Below are 25,362 nucleotides of genomic sequence, written 5' to 3'. Positions count from 1 at the left end.
TATAAATAAATGTTGTTGTTGTTGTTTGAGAATAACTATCAACAGCCATCTTAAAAGTGATATTTCATTCAGAGTAAGGAAAGTCTAGGATGTAAATTAATATTTCTAAATTAACAATAATGCAAAATATGTCAAATAAAGCCAATAATAAAAACTTCAGTTGGTGTAAACCTCAAACCAGTGGAAAATGAATTGCCTGTTAAAAACCCCACACATAAACTAATACATCAATTATATTAAAAATAACCCCAATTTAATTAATATTTAAGAAATTAAAATCCTAAGTAAGTCACATGCATTTATAATTATAATAACTGCTGGAGGATACTGATTTTGAACACAAAAGTCAAGTGGTGTATAGAATTTCATGACTGCATGATTTGGATCATGTTGGCAGTCACCAGTATTGGATGAATGTTATGATCCAGAGTGTCCAGAAAGGCAAACAGAAAACGAAGCCAACTGTCAACTCTTTCCCATGATGTCACCATGACTGGCATGACCCACAAACTTTAACATTCTGCAATATTCTAAAGCAGGTTTGTCATAATGCTTTCCATGCAGGTTAGTCGCTAATAATTTTCAAATTTAAAATAAGAATATCAATCTAGTATACATAATACTTTATGCATACTAAAACCATGCATTTCATTCTTGGTTAATAGCTTATATACTGTTTCAGACCATTATAGAAACAAAACATGCAAAGCAATTGGAGGTTAGTAACATTTTTTTTGAGTGCTTTTTTCATTATTATTGTTAATGGCACAAATGGTGGCAATGCATATACAAGAATAAAAGGTGAAAAGGAAATGAAATAGATCTTGGGTGTAAAACATGTATTGTACAGTTATTTATACTAAAAACACATTGTCATTAGAGATTGTTTTTGTTATGCCTTATAGCTGCAATAATGAGACTTTAACTGCTGGTATGCTCAAACAATTCCATTTCCATTTTGTGCCCTTTTGGAAGACCTATGGGATTTTGTTAATTAAAAAGAAAATGTCCACCACTCCCATCCTTATCCCCACAGGAACTAAAAAAATTCCAGTTCGACGACTCCCCACCTCCTTACCAGTGTTGGTACAATTATGGATAGTAAAGTCTAGGAGGGTTTTGATAAACAACACTCCACTTCATAACATGGGGTTTCTAATTGCACATGCACAAAAACAACAGAAATGCATTGCACACTTCATTGAAACAATACACATAGGAAAACGTTTTTTAAGAACCTAAGTTCATTCAAAGGTAAAATGACATCTGATCAGATATAATGTGAGATTTATTACAAATATCTTATGATCGTTTATTAAACTTGGCGTCTCTTATGTATGAAAGGTTTAACCAAAAACAGAATATGATTAATTAAAAGATAGATAATGTTTAAAATGTGTTGCTCATAATACTAACAAATGATATACTGCCCAGAAATCAAGAATAGATGGTTAAAGAAGACATAAAATAAAGTTAAACAATATAAACCTCCTATCTTACACTGCAGCAATAACCCGCTATTTGTCAATAAAGTTATAATTACATTTCAACTCTATGAAACAATTTCATATCTTCTGGAATTCATTCTAATTAAGTTTAAATAGACTTAATGGGGCAGCACGGTGGCACAGTGGGTAGCGCTGCTGCCACGCAGTTAGGAGACCTGGGTTCACTTCCTGGGTCCTCCCTACGTGGAGTTTGCATGTTCTCCCTCTGTCTGCGTGGGTTTCCTCCCACAGTCCAAAGACATGCAGGTTAAGTACATTGGAAATTCTGAATTGTCCCTAGTGTGTGTGCGTCCTGTGGTGGGCTGGCACCCTGCCCAGGGTTTGTTTCTTGCCTTGTGCCCTGTGTTGGCTGGGAGTGGCTCCAGCAGACCCCCGTGACCCTGTAGATTGGATATAGCAGGCTGGATAATGGATGGATACACTTAATGTTTAGCTGGACATCAGGCTGACTTCAAAGCTGCTTTGCAAAGGTTTACATTATCTTTTTGACTTGAAACACATACAAGAAGACATTAGTGTAATTTACCAAAAAGAAGTGACAATGTTTGTCTTTACATTGTTCACAATTTTTTTAATCAGTCAATCATTGGCCAGAACTGACATGTACCTCAATATACTAAGTTAGTCTGTTGTTTTTACTTTAAATATTAAGACCAGACACTGGCAAACAAGAAGTTTAATTAGGCACATACAGTATATTGTATACAGTATGATACACTTTTAGATTACTGTTAAACTTTGAGTTGTGAGTACTCTTCTAAAATCACGATGCTGTGATCACTTAGTGTTTGTGAACTTTCACTTTATGGTACAGTACTTGTAAAAATTAATATAACTTCCCCAGTGTACAGTTGTGATGGGCGGCCACGGCCATTACTTGCCCTGGATGCCAACTGCATGGAAGGACCGGGAGAGAGCATCGGCATGGCAATACCTTTCTCAGGACACTAGAGGGCAGCTCTCTCGGGTGGTTGTGGCACCTTGGATTCCTGCAGGGGAAGGTGGGAGTTGGAGTTTGGTAAAGCCCTGTTGGATTCCATGGGGGCCGCTAGGGGGAGCTGCAGAGCCCTACATTGGGCTCTCACAATACCAGGGAATAACACACCCTGGGCCATCATAAAAGGAGCCGCCTCACTGCATTCGGAAAGTCGGGAAGAGGAGGACAAAGCTTGCCTGGAGTAGTGGAGGGGAAGGAAAAGAAGAAGAGAAGTGTTTGGTGTGCTTCATGTTCTCTGTTGCGGGGAACAGAGAAAAATACTCCCCAGCTGTAAATAAACGTGTGTGTTGGACTGGAAATTGTGTCTGCCTGTCTGTGTTGGGTTAGGTCGGCTGTATGCACCCTGGTGGTCCACAACAATATAACACACAAAGAGAAATTTAAGTGGTGCGTTCATTAGACCCATACCTCCATGTAATTAGCCCTTAAGCAAGTGACCACATCATGTATATAGAGTGTGACATTTAGGGCAACATGTCTGGTACCAACAAACTGTGTTTATGCAATTTTCAGTTAGAGTGGGTAAAATTACAATGATTTGAAATGTGTTAAGACAGTGAACCCTGCTGGGTTTTTCATTCACAAAATTGTCACAGGTTCATCAAGAATGGTCCACTGGCTACAAACGTACAGCCAATGACATGACTATAGTTGGAATTAAAACACTTTTGAAAAGATCTTTGCGCAGAATGACAGAGAGCCCACACTAAAGAATGGTTCTAACAGTAAAATATATTGATTTTCATTTATTTATCTGGTGACGCTTTTATTCACAGTGACATATGGTGCACAAAGGGTCATGTGAGAAATCACTACTTGTTACACCTTGTTATGTATGGGCTAGGTCTCTGGTGTCAGGCATGTGCATTAGAGGATCCCCTTAAGGGCTCATCTGGGGTATGTACTATACCTCCAGGACGAGAGGGGGCACTGGCACAAATCATGTCCTCTCCTTTTCCCTCCACAGTGCTAAGAAGACACCAATTGACGGCAAATGACTCTGCCCCTTCCAGTCTCCAGCCCATAAATTGTGATCTGGCCAGAAGGACATGTCATTTAGCTGACCAAGCGACCTGCAAGACGGAGCTTCCCTAATCGAGCAAGGAGAATAAGGAAAGCATTGTCATTGCAAGCCCCAGTGAGGCTATTTTGTTAAAACCATTTTTTGTTACTTGCGCCATTGAGCACCCTTTTTTTTATTTTAAAAAGACATTGAAGTAAACAGGGACTGCTGGATTGTTGCCATTACATTTATTATGTTGAGTTGTCATTCCTCACATGAACACTCAAAATGAATTTTAAAAGAAAGAGTGTCACAACATATCCGCTGGAGAGCACAGCATCAGAATATTGGCTAATCTGATGAATCCAAGTTACTATTAAATGAAAATAAAGAGTAAATTGGGTTATAGTGAAAACCCCAAGCCTGTGGGTCAATTCTGACGGGTGTCAGCAATGCAGAAAAGTTTAATTGGTATGGCATGTGCTTTTATGACATTCATTGGGTGAATTGATGCAAGTAGAGTGACATGTAAATGCCATATTATGACTGGTGTAGAAAAGTTCTTAAATGGCATCAGGAGCTTGACAGTGGAATCAGGTTAATGAAGTGAATTCCCCAGTCACCACATATTGAACTAACCATTCATTTGTGAACTGATAAGGAAAGAATTAGATGGTGCTGAAATCTACTCCAAGGTAATTTGGAAATCCAGTGATACAGACTAAATTTGACATTGGCTAGTATCCCTTCAATATCCTTAATATAAATAATACAATATTTATAAAGAGATTTATTATATAAAGAGATTTATTTATAGAGAAGAGCCCTTCTCTATTCTGTTTCTATTCTTGGTACAGTATCTTGATGTCGAACTTGGTGGCAAGTTGTTCTCCTGCCTATGGAAAAGTCATCAGAGATATTGGGAGAATTAGATTCATTATATGGAAAGATTATGTTGTCTAAATATAGAATCAAAGGAGGAGGTGGGCAGCTTTGGCCGAGGTCTCCAGGACTGTGACTGACTTTGTCTTTGATTTTTCTCTTATAACTGACTATACACCCTCCAGATGTTTATTTTCTCCAGGGATGCTGCTGACTGGAGTTTTAGTTTTCCTGTCCTCTGCTGTCAACTAACCATAGTGCTACAATTAATTAATGGGCAGGTCTTGTTGGTTTCCATGTATTTTAATCAGTTTCTACTTTGTTTTCTGTGTGTTGTAATGAATGTGAATCTTTATGTGTATTAATTCTATATTTAGTCATTTATAAAATATATACTTACATTTATATTTGCATTTTACATGAGAATCAAAAATAAACTTAAATGAATGGAATATCCCTTGGCCACAGGTTCAGCATCATGTTGAGCTTGTGTTATTATGAACGCAGGCTGTTTATAGGCAGATGAATAGGAGACATACAGAGAGCAAGAAAGTGGAAAGTGTATGTGTGTGTGCTTACTTATGCAGAGAGACATAATCACTCAATGCATTGTCTGTATAACAAACTGTGCCTTGAAAAAGAAAGTGCATACCGTATATGGAGAGGTGCTAGTGACAGAAAAACAGTATGGCATCGCTACAGAAAGCAAATATCAATTTATCAACACAGAGGGCTTTAAGATCCAAAGAGACAAGTAAAACTAAACAAACAATTCAGTAAACAAAGCAATTTTTTTCGTTTAACAGGAATGCAATTGCTATATTGAATAAGGTGAAATCAGGCCATTAGAGCCTTACTTTTGGGGTCAGTGTCCCTATGAATTCACAGTATTAGACTTCGACAACCGAGGTCCCCCTCAGTGTCTGAACCATGTGCTCCATCAGATACACAGACAGCGGCCCTCTGTGTACGTAACGCAGACTTTGTGGAGCGCATGCCCGTTAACTTACATAAACTCTCCCTTGATTGATTAACTAGCTCTGATTATAATCACCATTTCAAATTTTCTGGTGCTGGCGCCCCATGCCATCCGGACACCCATGTCAGCCACACCTAAATCCGCCACTGAGTGAAATGCTTGATTTTAAATACAGTATTCTAAGCGACCGATATTTATAATTCTAAAAGTCATTCTTGCAAAAATATTGCTGATTTTTTAAGAATTTAAACTTTTGACATGGACTTTAATTTGATCGAATGTCATCCTTGATTATTTTATATTTCAGTAAGCAATTTATATTTGTTAAACAGCTTAAAGGAAAGTGCATGACAAATTAACTTTTCATGCTGCATATTCTACAATTTGCATATAATAGGGTAGGACATAGGCACTAAAAGAAAATTCTTACAGAGACTTAATACTTTAATACTAATTATCATGGTATTCTGAATGTTTTTGAGAAATGTTTCCATTAATTTATCATTATTTCAGGATTATAACAAATCTCCTACTATAAAGTTAAGTTGTACTGTGCATAGCTTTTATATTTAGGTGAAAAAAATTCAAAACGAAATTAGCCTAATGGCAGCATACACTATGGCCAGCACTAGTTCAACTTTGTACGCCATGTCTCTAAATTTTCTGTTGCACAAATCTCCATTTAACCCATTTTAGGACATATTCTGGACTAAACAGAAATGATATTACAATATGTATAGCATAAGTTTATATTTTGAATGAAACAATACATAATATACACAAGAGTGTTTTGGGCATAATGCTTACTGTACCAAAGAAGTTACCTGTTTGAGTTATTCAAATCAAAAAAACATAATGGCAATTTGGAAATATTATGCAAATTATAAGGGTTTTCCTATGTGTGAGTTTCACATTGTTTTAACAAAAGAAAGACACATTTTAAGGGTCATACTTACAAGTAAATGCTGGATTCATTGCCTCCAATATCAGGTGACTGGAGTTTTTGCACAAGGATAATTATAATTCCAATAAAAAGAACAAAGTTTATCTAGGAAGAAATACATTAATTACCAGCTGTTTTATAGCCATTATTGTAGGAAGTTAAAAAAAATAGTAATGAGCTTAAGCTTTCTTTATCAAAGGTATATATTTACAAAAATGACATTTTATTGGATGATTGACTTTACGCAGAGTATATTGCTTTAAATGTTCTGCTACTCAAAGACTCATGTAATTAAATTAAATTGCTTTCACGTGGATAGCAAATGATATTGCCAACATAAAAACATAATTAAAACTGATATATTTGCTGCAGCCATTACATACTGCTAAAATCAGTTTTGAGGCTGGAGTTCAGGTTTAGCCTATATGCTAGTAAACTTACTGTTAGCACATTTACCATATTGTTGTATTAATATTGCTGTTTTTTGTTGACATTTGTGGCTCCCTTTTAAATTTCTTAATCATTATAATTAAACATTTCCACCCATACATTTCAAAAAAATCTTTTTTATATACAATCACTGAAAAAATGACTACTAATACTGGGTTGGGCCTCCTTTTGCTCTCAAAACAGCTTCAGTTCTTTGTGACATGGGCTCCTTCGAGATTCTGATCCATATTACATGACAGCATCATGCAATTTCTGCAGATTGGTTAGCTCCATATTCATGCTGCAAATCTGCTATTCTACCACATCCCAAAGACGTTCCACTGGATTAAGATTCAGTGACTGGGAAGGCCATTGAAGAATGCTGACTTCATTTTCATGTTTAAGAAACCAGTTTGAGACTACTTTTGCTTTGTGACATGCTGCATTTACATGCTGGAAGTAGCCATTAAAAGATGGATGAACTGTGGGCATAAAGTGATGCACATTGTCAACAACAATCCTTAAACAGGGTATGGCATTCAAGCAATGATTGATTTGTATTAACAGGCCACTCAGCATTACCCCACCACTACCAGAATCGGCTGTTGACACAAGGCAGGTTGGGGTCTGGGATTCATGATGTTGACACCAAATTTCGACCGTACCATTTGTGTATTTCTGCAGATTTTGAGATTCATGAGACCAGGCTACCCTTATCCAGTCTTCAGATGTCCAGTTTTGTGAAGCCTTTGTACACACAGCAGCCTCGGCTTTCTATTCTTGGTGCTGTATTTTGCTATTGGAGTCCATCCGCCATAAGGTGTGACGTGTTGTGCATTCTGAGATGCTTTTCTGCCTTGCACTTTTCTAGTTATCATGGTGATTATTTGAGTTATCATACCAATTTGGCCAGTTTACAGAACTGGCACTAAATGGATGTTTTTTGTTTTGTACACCATTCTAAATAAACTATAGAGACTCTTGTACATGAAAATTCCAGGAGCAGTTACAGAAAATTCTAAAACCAGCCTGTCTGTCACCAACAATCATGCCACGATCAAAATCACTCTATTACATTTTTTCCTGTTCTGTTGTTTGATATGAATGTCGACTGAAGCTCCTGACCTGCACCTGCATGTTTTTATGCATTGTGTTTCTGCCACATGATTGGCTGATTAGGTAACTGCATGGATAAGCAGATGTACAGGTGTTCCGAATGATTTGTCCAGTGTGTGTAGTAGAAAAGTATAACCGGCAAATCTGTATTAAAAATTCATTTAAAAAGATCTTGGTGGATACTCTAAAACAAAATATTACTGAAATGAATAATAAACATTGCTGCAATTCTCTCCTTCCATAGTCTGCCTTGTGCACAATTCTCCCAAAATGGGCTCTGGTCCCTGTCACCCTGACCTGGATAAAGTATGTTTGATAATAAATTAAGTGATAGTTGGATATACAGTATATTGGTCCCATTCCCAAAAAATTTTCTATAAAATATCCATGAGATCTCTCAAGAAACCTTGCCATAGCTCTTAGTGTTGTGTCAAACAATCTAAACTTTAGTATTTAGTAAGGAAAAGAAGAATTCAAATGTTGCTCTTCAATGTCAAACATGAACAAATGTTAGAAGGTTTTTCTTTACTTTGACAACGAAACACGGATAGAATAAGTTACCAAGTAGTGTGGCATGTAGTTAGTACTTTATGGACCCTCCAACCTGACTTGATGTTATAGTGGAGAAATTAGGAGAATACTTTTGGGTTAAATATCCTGTTTTTTTAGGAACTGTTCAAATGTTCTAATGAAAGTTTTCTAACCAGGGCTTCTGGACTTCTTCAATTACTCTCTATGGATCTTCCAGATTTGCAGCTAAATAAAATACTTAATTTTGATTAATAATATAACTTTTTACAGCAATTAAAGGGATTGCATGATGTTATGATGTAAAGGGCATTCAAATAAATTATTTCCTCTTCGGGATGCAAGCACGCTATGAGAGAACAAAAAACTTGATTTTTTTTGTATCAGTGGTTGGAGGTCAAATCCAGCAACTATCCAGTCAATAGGGTGTATTTATTCACTGTGGTTTCTCCCAAGTATGAGGATTTTTCTTTTGGATTTTTAAAATTGCTTACCATAATTGAGGCCACAACAGGTCCTTTGATCACCCACCACAGGGTATTGTTGTAGTTTATATCCCAGCATCTTAAAAAACAAAACACGCATATTTTTGAAATAATTAGCATTTACAATTGTTTAATGTTTCATTGTTGGTCATTTCCTAATAATCTGAGAACTTGATTTTGAGCTCTGAATTTCCCATGTTCTATGGCCTACTATGTTCCATCTCACATAATTTTGGCCAATTGTCATAAAGTCTGCCACTAGGTTATCGTTATCATCTTAAGTTCTTTATTGTTTCTTTGAATGTTTCAGTAATCATACAGATAGATTACATCCATAAATTCATTCTAGTCAGCTAAAGTATATAAAGAATAACGAGCTAAAAAATCTTCTAAACAGTGTTATTAAGTGGGTACATAAGTTAAGTCCTCTTTGGATTAAATATTCTTGTAAATCTTTCAAAGCAAATAGGTTTCAAAATTTAGAGTTAACTTTAATGGGAAACACAACATCTTAATGTATAGAAACAGAAAAGAGGTATTAATTAATTTACTTGCTAGGAAGCACGTTTTTGATGGCTGCCTACATTATTCTTATATGTTCTCTCTGTAACTACATGAGGTTCTATGGGGTACTTTGATTTCACTAAGTTGCTTAAGATACACCTCATCTGGACACTCCATAAGACTCTTAATAGATAAATACTAAATAATGTGTTTTTGTTCAAATGACAGAAGTACACAATTATATTTATCCTATTTTATACATCTACAGTATCCATTTTTAAACCAATTTAACATTTTCATGGAAGGCTGCAGCCTCCTCTTTAAGCATCAAGTGCAGGGCACACATTGACAATGGGCCAGTTTAAAGCTTCTAGTTAACCTAAAATGCATGTCTTTAGGATGTGGGAAGAAGACTGCTGTTACCCTCAAGAAAAGTACACACAATGAAGGAATCAGCAAATTCCACAAAGATAGCGACGTACCTGAAACTGTCCTACTGTGAGGTCCTCTTTGTTATTATTGTCTGCTTTTTAACAGATAGATAAATAATAGACACATATAAAACACTTAAACCGTACATACCCTGTGTCATCAAAGTGCAATCTTAGTACAGCCCATATGGTCACACAAACTGTGGGGGTCCCTATAAAGGAAGATGTCATAGAAAAACACCTTGTTAACTCTTTACTGAATTCTAAACATCAAATGACAGAGTTCAAGGTGGGCAGAATTATCAGATAACAAACAAGAAATGGGAAGGAATAGAAACTGCTGAGATGGGGAGCAGTTCAAAATAATATTGAAAGCTGGGCAAGTGCTTTTAAAAGAAGGTGTTATTGTAGACAGGTGCAAAATACAGGTAAAAGGAAAATGAATTCTAAATCTTAAATGGGTAACCCTGACCTATAAGAAGCAAGCTGTACAAAGAATTTATTACATTGACACAATAATCATATCTCTGGGCAATGGACAGAAAGAATTAAAAAGGCCAATAACTTTATAGGCTAAATTGTAGCACTGTTGACTAGAAATAAACAATTTTAGGCTCAAACTTTACACTGGTGACTACAAATAAATCAATGTTAGGGTCAAACATTACAGTTTGCTAGGGTAACTACATCTACAGTAGTACAATAGCTTCAGGCAGGATTTGATTTAACAAACCTATACAACATCTGACATGAAATATATATCATCCATTGTATAATTGTTTGGAATATCTTCACAGATGTAAATATTGTCTATTTAATGAGAATACCAGTTTGAACTGATCAAGTCTAATAACTGCAACTGGAAAGCATGACCTAAGATCCATTAGAAAATGACTGCAAATGAAATAATTGTAGAACTTTTTAAAGAATAAAGTAACTGGTTTATGAATTGAAAACTGCAGTTCACAATCATCTTCTCTTTATTAATAACTCTGAAAATGCTGAATGTTAATCTGCTTTCGAGGATTATTCAGGCAAAACAACATAAAGGATAGTAGTATTAATACTTTCCTCTCCTCTAGATGGCACTATATCCTATCATTTCAGTCTGTTCTTGCACTTCTGGTAATATAGATAGATAGATAGATAGATACTTTATTAATCCCAAGGGGAAATTCACATAATCCAGCAGAAGTATATTGATACAAAGAAACAATATTAAATTAAATAGTAATAAAAATGAAAAAAATTAAAATTAAATTAATGTTAGCATTTACTCCCCCGGGTGGAATTGAAGAGTCGCATAGTGTGGGGGTGGAACAATCTCCTCAGTCTGTCAGTGGAGCAGGACAGTGACAAAAGTCTGTCACTGAAGCTACTCCTCTGTCTGGAGATGACACTGTTAAGTGGATGCAGTGGATTATTCATGATTGACAGGAGTTTGCTTAATGCCCGTCGCTCTGCCACAGATATTAAACTGTCCAACTTTAATCCTACAATGGAGCCTGCCTTCTTAACAAGTTTGTTCAGGCGTGAGGCGTCTTTCATCTTTATGCTGCCACCCCAGCACGCCACCGCGTAGAAGAGGGCACTCGCCACAAGCGTCTGGTAGAACATCTGCAGCATCTTACTGCAGATGTTGAAGGATGCCAACCTTCTCAGTAAGTATAGTCTGCTCTGACCTTTCTTACATAGAGCATCAGTATTGGCAGTCCAGTCCAATTTGTCATCCAGCTGCACTCCCAGATATTTAAAGGTCTGCACCCTCTGCACACAGTCACCTCTGATGATCACAGGGTCCATGAGGGGCCTAGGCCTCCTAAAATCCACCACCAGCTCCTTGGTCTTGTTGGTGTTAAGGTGTAAGTGGTTTGAGTCGCACCATTTAACAAAGTCTTTGATTAACTTTCTGTACTCTTCCTCCTGCCCACACCTGATGCAGCCCACAATAGCAGTGTCATCAGCGAACTTTTGCACGTGGCAGGACTCCGAGTCATATTGGAAGTCTGATGTATATAAATTGAACAGGACCGGAGAAAGTACAGTCCCCTGCGGCGCCCCTGTATTGCTGACCACAATGTCAGACCTGCAGTTCCCAAGACGCACATATTGAGGTCTGTCTGTAAGATAGTCCACGATCCATGCCATGCTCGCGCGTCTGTCTGTCTGTCTGTCTCTCTCTCTCTCTCTCTCTCTCTCTCTCTTCTCCTGAGGGCAATCGTCTCCTATTCTCTGTCTTAGTCTGTGTGCCTCACTCATATAGTCAACATCTGTACGAGCGTATACTGTTTACTACAGCATTGTGACTGTGTGTGTGTGTGTGCACGTGCCCGTGTGTGCTGTGAAGTGCGAGTCCCCATCTTGCGCCCCAAAACACGAAGCTGAGTCTCAGTACTTTAACAACACCAGCTTTATTCAGCTTTTATAATGTTCCTTGTATGACCCATTGACAGCAGGCGCTTATAGCATGTCTGCGATCTTTTTGGATGCGCTTATATGGCGAACTGCTACAGCGCTGGGAGACTGAGATTGCTTTGGGACACTCTACCGCGTGTCGTCCCGTTAGGTAGAATCCCACATGAGTTTAGAAACTCACTCACACCAGCCACGATTCTTTTTAAAGGTAAAGTGCAGGTTAATTTGTTTTATGTATTTTTACTTTATATTTTTTATTAATCATTTTTATATAAATAGTTTTGGGTTGTGGAACGAATCATCTGAGTCTAACAATAATTTTAGAATTCTCAACATTTTTTTTAATATATAGTAGACAAGATAGCAGATGTCTTCGAATAGCTGGTTAGAAAGAGAGATCAGAATTGCTTTCTCACAGCACTTCCAAAGCTGAATAGGGACATCATAAGACAGCTGTTGGTTGAGTTTATAGAGGTTTACCAATCTTCATGTGGGTTTTGACAGGGACTTTGATTTTCTCCCTAAAGTAAAATACATTCAGTCAGATGTATGAGCCTGCTTGCTACACCTTAAGATTGCCATCTTATTTATTGGCATTCCACTGTTTTAAGAATAGCTTGAAGCTCTCTTTGCAATCCCAGCTATTAATAAAATACTAAAAATCCTATGAAGTTTCTCTTTGGATACAGTTGAGATGATGGGGATCTCAGATCAGCACAAACTAAACTTTCCAAGTCCATAAGGAAAGCTAAACGTCGGTATGCATAGATGATTAACAGCAACCCCTGTGACTTCAAAGATCATAGATTCATTTGGCATTTTGCAGGGCATCTGGACCTTAACAGATTATAAAATCTTATCACAGGCCAAAACCACTGATACTTGGTTTACTGACATGTTTAATAACTTCTATGCACGTTTCGAAGCTCAAAACAACACACGGGCATATAAGTCCACGCCCTCTCCTGAGGAACAAGCATTCCGTCTGGATCCTGCTGATATAAGGAGCATGCTTTAAAGAGTCAACCACAGAAAGCTGCAGGACCAGACAACATTCTTGGGCATGTGCTTAGAGGCTTTGCTGCCCAACTGGCTGATATCTTCACAGACATCTTTAGCATCTCTCTGAGCCAGGCTATGACCCTCAAAAAGGCCATTATTATTCCTGTGCCAAAAAAGTCAATGGTGATATGACTACCACCCTGTGACACTGACTCTTATAGTGATGAAGTGCTTTGAGTGGTCAGTCAAAAGACACCAACTTCATCCTCCCCCACTCTCTGCACCCACTCCAGGTGGCTTATCATCTGTACTGCTCTGTTGATGATGCAATCTCCTATACCTTGCATGCTGTATTGTCTCACCTGAACACCAGGGATATGTATGGCAGAATGCTGTTTGTTGATTTCAGCTCAGCATTCAACATGATCATTCCCCAGCATTTGGTTATAGAAATTCTCTCTGCTGGGCCTTGACACTCCACTGTGTAACTGGATTCTAGATTCTTGGCTAGAGAAGTTACAATCTGTGTGCATTGACAGCAGATCATCAAACACCATCAGGCTGAGCACTGCCACCCCACCAAGGTTGCATGCTGAGCCCACTATTATTGAGTTACTGAGTCCAATGCCATCATCAGGTTTATGGATAATACAACCATAGTGGGCCTCATCAGCAACAATGGTGGCACATCATACAGAGAGGAGGCCGGACATCTTGTGAGGTGGTACAGTGAAAATAATCTGTCTCTAAATGCCAATAAGGCTAAAGAGACGCCTGTCGATTTCAGCACACTGTCTGACTATTCCACACTGCTCATTAATGGCTCTGCTTTGAAGAGAGTCAGTAACAACACGTTTCTTGGTGTGTATATTTCTGATGACCTCTCCTGGATGGTCAAAACCAACTAAGAACGCACAAAAACGCGATTTTTTTCTGCGTAGACTGAAGCGAATTGGCTTGCCACAACCCTTTCTTATCACCTTTCCAGAGGAAATGTGGAGTATGCCCTGACAAACTGAATCACTGTGTGGTTTGGGGATAGCAAACCCCATGAACAACAAGATTCTGCAGCGCATGGTGAGGACAGCTGAGAGGAACATAGAGGTCTCCCTCTCCTCAATCCAGGTCATTTTTCATACATGCTGTCTGTACAGAGCCTCCACCATTGTGAAGGACATTTCTCACCTATGGCACATACTGTTTGATCTCCTGCCGTCAGGCAGAAAATACCACAGCATTAGGACTAGCACAGCCAGGTCCTACAACAACTTCTTTCCCCAAGCTGTCAGACTTCTGAACTCCTACATGACACCCAGTACCATATACCTATAACATTCTCCCAAATTTATACAGTCACTTTATGGATATTGAGTATATTTCCAACCTTACTGTCCTGCCTCTTTCATTTTGTTACATTGTATTGTAGGACTGGTTTTGCTAATGTTATTGTGTATGTTAAATGTATGTTATTTTGCTATGCACCGGGGACTGTAATAATAAATAATATGCTACATATGTGGATGAATGACAATAAAAGTTGAGTTGACTTTATAATCCAGTTGATTAACTAAAAAAAAGCATAAGAAAACATGCAATTTGGATTACTGTAGGTCGCCCTTTCAACTGTTAGGTAAGCAAAGTAGAAAACAACATCACAAAATGTATAAAGCTAAATAATTGAAAATGAAAATGAACCAGCAGTAAATTTTGATCTTAAAATTGCTTCAGTGTCTGAAGCACATTCTAAACTTACCCCAGCCAATGATGGTATACCAATAAAAGTATCTTCTTTCAGGAAAGAAGGTCTCCACCAACAGAGTAAAGAGGTACAGGCCTTCAATAAACAGCCAAAAGTAGTTTGACATAACACAATAGTGGAAAAACACCATGACAGCTTTGCATTCAACCTGTAAAAATAATCGGAGGAAAAGAAATTAAGGATGACCTCACAAGAATATGTATTCTTAACTATGCTACACTGATTATTACTATTAACTTCACCCACACAAATGAACTTCAAAAATACCTACTGATCCCAGTAACAAGTTTAGTAGGCTTATTGTAAATAACTTACTAAACATTAATAGCTCTCTTATGGATAAGCTTAAAAGAATATACAGTATGGATAATAGCGGTGTAGTTTTGATTGTTGCTCTAGTAGTGGTGATCAGTAATTTTGGGAAGGGTTCTCTTATAATACTTGTCAACACAAAATTCATAACACTACAAACTGAGATTGGAGGAGGCCCTATGGTGAGCAAGAAAAGCAGCACTTAAGTGGAGGGTTACTCCTGTTGAGCATCAGTATGGCAGGAGTGGATGACTGGCTTTGAGAGATTGTCATACGGACACATAGGGATAGTGATGGGATGACAGAACCGGGCTTAGTGATTAGGTGTCTGGGAGGCAAGCTGTTTAATGGATGACGCATTCTTTATTGTCTCAGCCTCACTGAGGAGACTTATGGGTGAGTGGGGGGAGATGGGTAAGAAAGAGAGAGGGTTCAGGGCACAGAGAAGGAACCTAATTTTAACTCTATGGTTTAATTCTTCATTTTAACATTATTTTTTTGGATTTATTTATTAAATGATTTTATCTTCCACAATGAGCAATTTTATTGATTATTTATTTATTGAAGAACAACTTGCATTGGACTAATTTATTGGATACTGAAATTTTGAATAAACTGCACAATACATTTTTGCACCACTCTTATCATTTGCATGTACTCTTTGCACTAATTCATCTTGGTTTTTATGACAATTAATGTCATGAAAACAGGTAATGCCAAGGCTGTGGGCAACCTGGGGTATCACAATGACACAACCAATAATGGGAGATGTAGACAATTACCTCACAGTATAGAATACTAAGTCAACCAACACACACGTGTCTTTATACCACAAGCATTAAATGTAGCATCAGGGTTATTGGGAGCACTAGAGTTCAACCAAACTGAAAAATATTATAATTGCTCAGAATGGGCAGGAAGAGTTGGTTCGCATCATCAGAGCTGTTAAGTTTATTTCCTCCAGAAATGCTACTCATTTATTTCATTTCAATTACTTTAAGTATTATGCTAATGGGACTTTATGTTGTCATGATTTATTTTTACTCGGTTTTACTGTGTGTTTAGCCTAATTTGTGTTTATGCACCTAAATGTTTTATGGCTTAATTATTTACTGTTAATACATTATGTTTAGTAAATATCTGCAAGTGCTCTAAGCCTGCTCTTAAGAAAATTAACTTAAAAAAATAAAAAGAACTTACTAATTTGAATATGTAGTATATTGACATTTAGTAATTTGCAGATATTACCAACAGTATAAACGATAATGCCATGTTCCACATAAATCTGATGTGGATGTTACTGTCTTATTTGGTACCATTTCTAAACTTGTGTCTGTTTTGGCTATAAAACATTGCCTGTTATCTTGATTGTATATTTGGATTTTCTTTTTGTAGTACGTGTGCTACATTTTATCATTTCCAATTTCCATTTATTTATGACTTATTTAATCCTTTTGCATGTGTTTACCTCCACTTGTAAAGATCTCTGAGATGCTATTCCTTCACTGTTATTCTTCATCTGACCCTGTAATTTTAAAGATCTGCCGTGGATATTTTCTTTAATATGTTTCTATTTTTTTTTCTGAGTATTTTTTTTAATATAGACCCAACCCAGGCCAAAAACTTCTTTCATATACAAACATGAAAAAGTTTGGGAACTCCTCTCAGCCTGCATAATAATTGACTCTACTTTCAACAACAAAGATAACAGTGGTATGTCTTTCATTTCCTAGGAACATCTGAGTACTGGGGTGTTTCCCGAACAAAGATTTTTAGTGAAGCAGTATTTAGTTGTATGAAATTAAATCAAATGTGAAAACTGGCTGTGCAAAAAATGTGGGTCCCCTGGTAATTTTGCTGATTTGAATGCATGTAATTGTTCAATACTGACTACTTGCAAAACCAAATTGGTTGGATTAGCTTGTTAAGCCTTGGACTTCATACACCAGTGTGTCCAATCATGAGAAAATGTATTTAAGATGGTCAATTGCAAGTTGTGCTTCCCTTTGACTCTTTTCTGAAGAGTGACAGACAGCATGGGATCCTCAAAGCAACTCTCAAAAGATCTGAAAACAAAGATTGTTCAGTGTCATGGTTTAGGGGAAGGCTACAAAAAGCTATCTCAGAGGTTTAAACTGTCAGTTTCAACTGTAAGGAAGGTAATCAGGAAATGGAAGGCCTCAGGCACAGTTGCTGTTAAACCCAGCAGGTCTGGCAGGCCAAGAAAAATACAGTAGCGGCATATGCACAGGATTGTGAGAATGGTTACAGACAGCTCACAGATTACCTCCAAAGACCTGTAAGAACATCTTGCTGCAGATGGTGTATCTGAACATCATTCTACAATTCAGCGCAATTTGCATAAAGAACATGTGTATGGCAGGTGATGAGAAAGAAGACCTTTCTGTACTTACACCACAAACAGAGTCGCCTGTTGTATGTAAATACTCATTTAGACAAGCCAGATCATATTAAATATGTTTCATAATAACAAAATTCTGTTTGTAATACTAAATAAAGTCAAAAAACAAACATGTACTGATCAAGAACTTGATTATAATTAGATAAAGGAATGAAAGTAAATACTAAAGTTAAATATATAAAATCCTCAAGACAGAAACATAAATAAAAAAAAGAATTAAAAGTTTAAAAAAAGAATTTGGAAATATGAAACAACTTTTTATTAAGAATAGCTACTATAAATCTATAAGGCTAAAATTTTCAGTCCAAAATCTCAAAATCCTAAGCATAAAATCCAAAATTAAAAAGACAAAAAAGGTCAAAAGATCACACACTAAAATACAAAAGGTACAGAGAGGAGGAGCAGAAAAACACTGAAGAACGCTGAAGAAGCAACGAAAGCCACTGCCATTTGGTTGTGGCATCAGATGTCTTAAATACTCCTCAAATAACTGCAGGATCTGAGGGCTATAAATTAGTCAGTTGCCCCATTCCTTTTAGGAACATATCTAATACAGTAAACTGAATTAAATACTGTAGAAAAGACATGACTAACTAAATTACAATAATAAACATAAATAAAAAGTAATTAACAACATTAAATAAAAAAAAATCATCAGATAAAATCAAGGTAAAATAAAATAAATGGAAATAAATTATAAAGGAACCTCTGAAAAAGATGTAGGGGTTTATGTTGATACAACATTTTTATCATCTAGGCAATATGCAGAAGCTAATAAAAAGGCAAATTAAATGTTAGGTTATAAATCGAGGGATGTTAATCTCAGAGTATAAAATGCACTAGTGAGACAGCATCTGGAGTATTGTGTGTTGGTCTGGTTACCACACTAGAAGAAATACATAGCAACATTTAAAGCTGTGCAGAAGAGAGCAATAAAGTGCAGCACAGGCCTTCAGGGAATGTCTTACTGTGACAGACTCAGAGAATTAAATCTGGTTAACCTCGATTAGAGGAGACTGTGTGGGGACCTAATCCAGGTCTTCAAAATTCTCAAAGGCATTGAAAAGGAGCCAGAAGAGGACTTTCAACTTAATGGTGAATCACGTACTCGAGGACACCAGTGGGAATTATGTGTAAGTGTATTGGTACAATAGTCAAACATCATATATATGTTCTTATATAAATTCAACACCAGATTAATGAAAGTAATCTTTTTCTTTAGGTACTCTATCATCCATTTAATGTTAATATTTTTGGCTTTCCTTTCTTTACATTTAACAGTAATTAGGCTCTTTCAGAAACCATTCTAATCTATATGTTGCTTGAAGTTTCACAATGTTTCATGTGTTATTTATATTTCAGTTCATGTGTTGTCAGGGGATGCTGGTTTCTTTACTGAATATCTTCAGTTGTATAGATCAGTGGTATTTACTGGATTGCCAAGTATCCTTTACCATTTCTAGTGATATTAAAATGTGCACCCTTATGTAAGTGCTGCTTATGTAAATATTCAGTTATACTGCCAGAAGTTAACATCATTCTATGTAAACTATTAGAAGGCAGAGAATGGTTTGAGAAGAAATACGGCAAGTATGAATATCCAAGAAATGTGTTGTGCTGTACCAGCTTTGCTTTGCTAGTATAAGAAGAGGTGCATTTATCTGTATAGTTGACATCTAAAATGTTAAAATTCAGTATTGCTGCTAATATGTCACACCAGCTTAATTCACAATCTTTTGCAGTCCTCAGGCTTTCATTAATCATATCTTTTGATTTTGTACTCTCCATCATCACAATTGCCAAAATGCTTGCACAATTCAGTATTTGTGGTATAAAAATAGACACAAAACAAAGATACTGCATCCCGAGATTCAGTTGCTAAAAATGTTTAAAATAGTATTCATTCATTTTATATATATATATATATTTTAAATTACTCTATGTATATGCATGGTCATACTTTTTTCAGTCATTATAAAGAATATTTCTAAATGGCATGGTAGTACAGTAGATGGCACACGAATCCCATGTTAGCCCTTGTCTGCAGAGTCCGCACAATCATTCCAAGTCTGTGCTGATTTACTATGCTGTGTTAAATTAATGGGCTGTTCCAGTTTGATCCTGTTTGAGTTAAAGTGTGGGAATGAGTATGAATTGGCCCTGCAACCAACAGGCATCCTGTCTATGCCTGGTAGTCTCTGGCTCACTGTGATTCTGAACTAAATTAACTACATCAAGTGAGTTTGAGAATGCTATGCTATGTTATAATGAGGACAGTTTTTTAAAAGTATTTTTAGCACATGCAAACTTATTCCTTTGTATTTAAGCTAAAGCAGCATTATTAGAATAATATCAAATGTTGCACCAAGGCATTTTTTATATGATTTAGAAAAAGATATCAATGAATGTTCAAAGTGTAAATATCTATCCTGAGTTCATTTCATACTTTTCCAGTTTATTTAGGACTAAATTAAACTTAAAAATTTATTTTGAGATGCATCTTTATTCTTTTTTTGGCATTAGTTTAAATGGAAAAATGTCACATATAGGGTAGAAAATATACAAAGTTCATTTTTTTTCATTTTATTAGTAAAGTGTATTTTTCAACCTTAATTTTTACAGAACAAAAAATAATTATTTGTTTCACTTACCGTTGAAACAAAACAGTGTTTAGCATCTTCTTCAGCGTAAAGAACTCCATCCTTAATAAAAACTGATATTGCTCTTAAAATAAATGATACAAAAAGGTTCATGTGGATGAAGTTCCTGGTACAATGTAGTTTTCTGCAATTAGAGAAATGAGTTTGTCAGTGAAAAGCTACCAAATATTTTCTAATATTTCAGCCTTCTTAACTAATGTAGTGAATGTTGAAATTTGTTATTTAAATTATTGAAAGAAGTCATTAACCAGGTTTCCATCCAAGGAGTTTTTGCGAAAAAAATATTTAGCGCTTCAAATTTTAGCTGATGGAAATGCTAATTATCCATAAAATGTTGTACATGTCGACATAATATTTTTCCGTTTAACCTTAGCGCATAAATTCCATATCGATACTTCAGATGTCGTAAAAACTACATTGGAAACACTTTTTGTCGGAAAAAAAGGGCTTTAACGCAAATAAATGTGTCACATGATACATTTTCATCATGTGCAATCAAAACGAGAATAGCGGAGCGGTTCGCATGGTCTGATGAAGAGACTCGTTATTTCTCGTGATGAGCCAATGCAGTAGCGGATAGGCTGGGTCTCCTGCTACTAAAAGGGGTACCTGAACTCCCTCCACATCAACTGTAGCCTGGGGGTGTCTCTCAGGATGTCTAAATAATACAAAAACCACAAAGGTAATTTACTGAACCAGTCAAAATATTTAATAAACCGTGTGTTTCATTATTTAAACATTTTTTTCTTATTATTAAATGGCAGATGTTTTAGCATATATGAGAAATTCTCTCATTAATATTAACTTTAGTTTTTTTTGATTAAACGTTGTTATTTTGTATTAATTCAAATTTTAGTTTTAATTAAAAACCTTAAGGGAAGCAGGTTACAGTACTAATTCAGTTGTTATCGCACTGAGAAGGGATGTTGAAAGGTAGGCTCACCTGTACAGATCCGATGCTGCAAACACAGCTGCATCATGGGCACTTCCAGGAGTGCCAACGCAAATGTCTCGTTTCATGCACCTGTCATCAACAAGGGCCTGGAGAACAATAGATGGCCACCCTTTGCGATTAATGTAATCGCGGTAGCCTTCCGTCGGGGGAAGAATAGGCACATGCGTGCCATCCAGTGCACCGTAAATCTGTGGAACAAGATGCACCAAGGAATTGCGGTATGCAATTTCATTGGTCTCCGGTACAGTCGGAAGTCTGATATAACGCCGCATTAATTTTTCTTTAATAGAGGTGCACACAGCATATACACATCGATGGACGGTATTTTTACTAATCCCGAAAGTTTCTCCAACTACTCTATACTCGGCGCAGGTTGCCAGCTTGTAAAGGGCGATGGCAATCCGCTTTGGGGTTGGAACCGGTGGTCGGTGACAACCTGTGATGGGCGCAACATCAGGACTGATGAATCCACACAACATCTCAAACATCGGCCATGTCATTCTAAAATGCTGCAGCCAGAGATTTTCTGTGAAGCGTCTCTCCACCACCTCCATCCAGAAGGTCTTATTCCGTCGTCTCTCCCATACCCGTGCGTTTCATCGCACTGGGGTACTTTCTTCGAGCTCTAGGGCTATCAGACAAGCAACTGCTTCATTCTGCTGTCGTCTTCGGATATTATGTACAATTCCAATTATTAGTGAAAGTGAAATAACAGTAAGATGGCAAATTTAAAAAAAACTGTCTGAATAATCTCTCCATTTCTTTGTTTCTTTGTTTAGTGGAGGGGGTGTAACGTGGAAAACAAAAGGTAGATAATTTGCAACATACACAAAATTATGTATGGAAATGGCTCAAGGGCAGATTTTTTTTTCGCGATACAACAAAACTTATGAGACAGTTCGTTTTGGAGGGGATGACGTCATCACGCACACCATTTTATCGATAAAAAGCCAGTTGGATGGAAACAGGCTGGAGACAGCAAATTTCGCACATTTTTTTTACGTATATTCTGCTTGTCAATAACAAAACGTCGCAAAAAACTGTATGGAAACTTGGCTATTCTTTCCTCCAAAGGTCACTAGAAGCAAGTGGACATAGACATGTGGACTAGGCAAATGTCACTGTTAAATTAGTTGCCAAATAGATGGCAATCTAAATTACTAAACAAAACAAAAAACCTGCCCTGGAACAAGATTTACTCAATCAAAGCTTATAGACAGCAAATAAGCAAATGTTTTAAATGTACACATGGCTCTTAACTTTCACCTCATCTACATTTTGTTGGATATGTCAAAATGATGCAGCAGAACTCCAGTGCAAGAAATTATTTGTTGGCGTGTGTAAAACAACAACACAAAACAGTTCTGACAGCTGGAGAGGGGAGGCACAGTGCCGGCATGTGACTTTCGAAAATTTATCCTGATTTTACTCGCCATTTTAATTGTTTGTGGCTGTGTTTTGACTCATAAACACACACTCTCTTCCATGTCAGGGCATTGTTTTTATGTGCTCTTTTAACTGTGCTTACCAAATTACATTTCTTTGACACTCCCACCACTCACTTTCTTAATTGCCTCATTATACAATTATAATTGCATTATTTTACAGATTTATTAATTTGTTTACTGCCATCTGATCTGATTCTTGTTCTAGACTCCATTCTGCAGATATATGTTCTTGATATTTTTGGTGATATTGTGCATGTGTACCTCTACCGTATTTGAATAAGACAGAAAAGTTTAAGCATGTGATTAACTGTACAATGTTCATAATCCAAAGGCAGAACACTAGAAAAATCAAAATTGCATTGGAACTAAAGCATGCACCCATCCATCCACATTCAGGAACAGGAAGAGGTTAGGGGAATCCATGAAATTTATAGTAGGTGCCAATTTTGTCCAATTTAGAAACAACCATCTATAGAAATGTAAAAAAATCAGTATCCCTTGAAATAGACACAAAGTACTAGGGACTCCAATTTTTATAAGGCTCTGTATTTTTAACTACACTAGCCTCATTTAGTGGAAAGTGGGAAACATTTCTCAAAAGGTCAACTCTCATGCACAAATTCACACTCATGCTGGGCTTAAATTAATAGTTGCTAATCAAAAATACTGATTGATTTGTATGTTGTTATGTTTACTAAAGCTTGGCAGAGGGAAAGAGAAAGAATAAACACAACGTTCAACTCCACTTAAAGAATCCCAACTATCTATCCATTCTGTTTCTAAACTGTAGAGGAAAGCTCATTAAAAAAAAAAAAAAACTCCCCACAAAATCGTTTGTTCCTCCCATTTGAACAGGGGCTTTTCTCACATCCACCAAACCAAAGGTGTAAATTGCCTTGTACAGCTATTAGCAACATATGCGTTTGCAACACCAGAAAATCAGAATTCTGAAATTTTTTGGAACTCAAAACAAGATGATTTTTAGTTACCTTTATTTATAATATTACCAATGGCAAACTGCAGGTATGCTTTCTGAGTAGGGGTTCTGCAGCTTAGGGTTGCAATCCCTGCCCTAATTGTTTTTTTTTTTTTTTTGTAGAATGAATATGTTCTCTCACGACACATGTGGCCCCATTTCTTCAGATAGTCTAACATGATAAATGATAATTAGAACTAGACTCATTTTAACTGTTTTTAACCTGAAATTGTCAGGGTAGGCTCTGTCTTCCATTGACACAGTCCTGGATAAAGCATGTTCAGTAAATAGATGAATACAGTTTTCAAAAAAGGTTTCAGAAATTATTGTTATACATTTTAAGATCTGTTGATTCAGTATTGAAATACTGTATAAAATACCCTTCTGTTTTGTAAGTTTCTTTCACTACAGCATTATACATAGAAACTGGATGGAAGGCCAGTCCAACTTAAGATTCACCCGTTAACTTGGCCATTGTGCAGGAACCAGAGTATTCAACAATAAATAAATAAATAAACTATTCAGCTGTTCAGATGCCATATAGACAGTCACTTTTCACAACCTTTCTCCTGAATATGTAAATCAGAAGTTTTGACCACTGCACTACCCAGACATCCTGCATAAAATGTTGCATTCTTAGATACTGTATAACATGTACAATGAAACCTCGGTTCACGACCATAATTCACTCCAAAACTCTGGTTGTAAACCGATTTGGTCGTGAACTGAAGTAATTTCCCCCATAGGATTGTATGTAAATACAATTAATCCGGTCCAGACCGTACCAACTGTATGGAAATATATTTTTTTAAAGATTTTTAAGCACAAATATAGTTAACTAGCCAACCCGCGGCGTATCATACGCCACATAATCAGGCCGGTTTTTAAATGATTTTTAAGCACAGGGAGAAAATTAACATTTGAAAAATCGGTAATGTAATAAATCAGCAAGAAAACCAACATTGTAACAATGCACGGAATGAACCAACACACAATCGTCCATGACTGAAAACTGACGGATCGCCATCGCACCTTCTCCTGCCAGACGGAGGGATGGGGGTGCACAGCGTGGAGTGTGGAACGGGAGGAGAGGAGAAGGACGTCCATTCAGCTCCCTCCGTCATGCTAGTCTGCTGATTTCTCGTTCAGTATGCACTGCCCGCTCATGTGCCCACCTCCAACTCATCACTTGAGTCGTATTTACACAGTCCAGATGCACCTGTGACTCACGTAGACGTTTCATTGCTCTGTGCGGTTTTGGCTGCTTTTCTGTATTTAACGATGAAAACAGTGGGAGCGTATGAGTTGCACTTAATGGGAATTCCACGGTTTGCAGCCCGAATGGGGTTCAACGGCTTACCCACGCCTAGACACACACTCAATCTCATGCATAATTATTTATTGAATGCTATATACTTCTGGAAAGACACGGTTGTCTAAAACGGGTTGGTGTGAGAATACAACAGTAAGTGAATGAAAGGATGGAACTCTGGAGAGAGCAAAATACAACACAATAGTGAACCTGCGGCATACCAAATGCCTCATTATTATTTATTGATGGTTGAACACTTCTGAAAAGACATAGTCGTCTAAAAAGGGAGGGTTTGA

The 25,362-nt window shown here is 36.9% G+C and overlaps 1 protein-coding gene across 3 annotated transcripts in view; it reads right to left on the bottom strand.

Annotated features, from left to right (window-relative positions):
* The window catches only part of LOC120529671 (pituitary adenylate cyclase-activating polypeptide type I receptor-like), a 262,708-nt gene that overhangs the window by 57,808 nt on the left and 179,538 nt on the right, over positions 1–25,362 (bottom strand). For all 3 annotated transcript variants that reach the window (XM_039753681.1, XM_039753679.1, XM_039753680.1), the window contains exons 7-11: positions 20,367–20,499; positions 14,976–15,129; positions 9,957–10,017; positions 8,880–8,949; positions 6,326–6,417 (exon numbers count right to left, since the gene is read on the bottom strand). In XM_039753681.1, coding sequence (XP_039609615.1) covers positions 6,326–6,417; positions 8,880–8,949; positions 9,957–10,017; positions 14,976–15,129; positions 20,367–20,499 — 510 coding nt within the window. The remainder of the gene's footprint in view (positions 1–6,325; positions 6,418–8,879; positions 8,950–9,956; positions 10,018–14,975; positions 15,130–20,366; positions 20,500–25,362) is intronic.

This window comes from Polypterus senegalus, chromosome 5, assembly GCF_016835505.1.
Source record: "Polypterus senegalus isolate Bchr_013 chromosome 5, ASM1683550v1, whole genome shotgun sequence".
Taxonomy (NCBI): domain Eukaryota; kingdom Metazoa; phylum Chordata; class Cladistia; order Polypteriformes; family Polypteridae; genus Polypterus; species Polypterus senegalus.
This window is presented reverse-complemented; position numbering and strand designations above follow the sequence as displayed.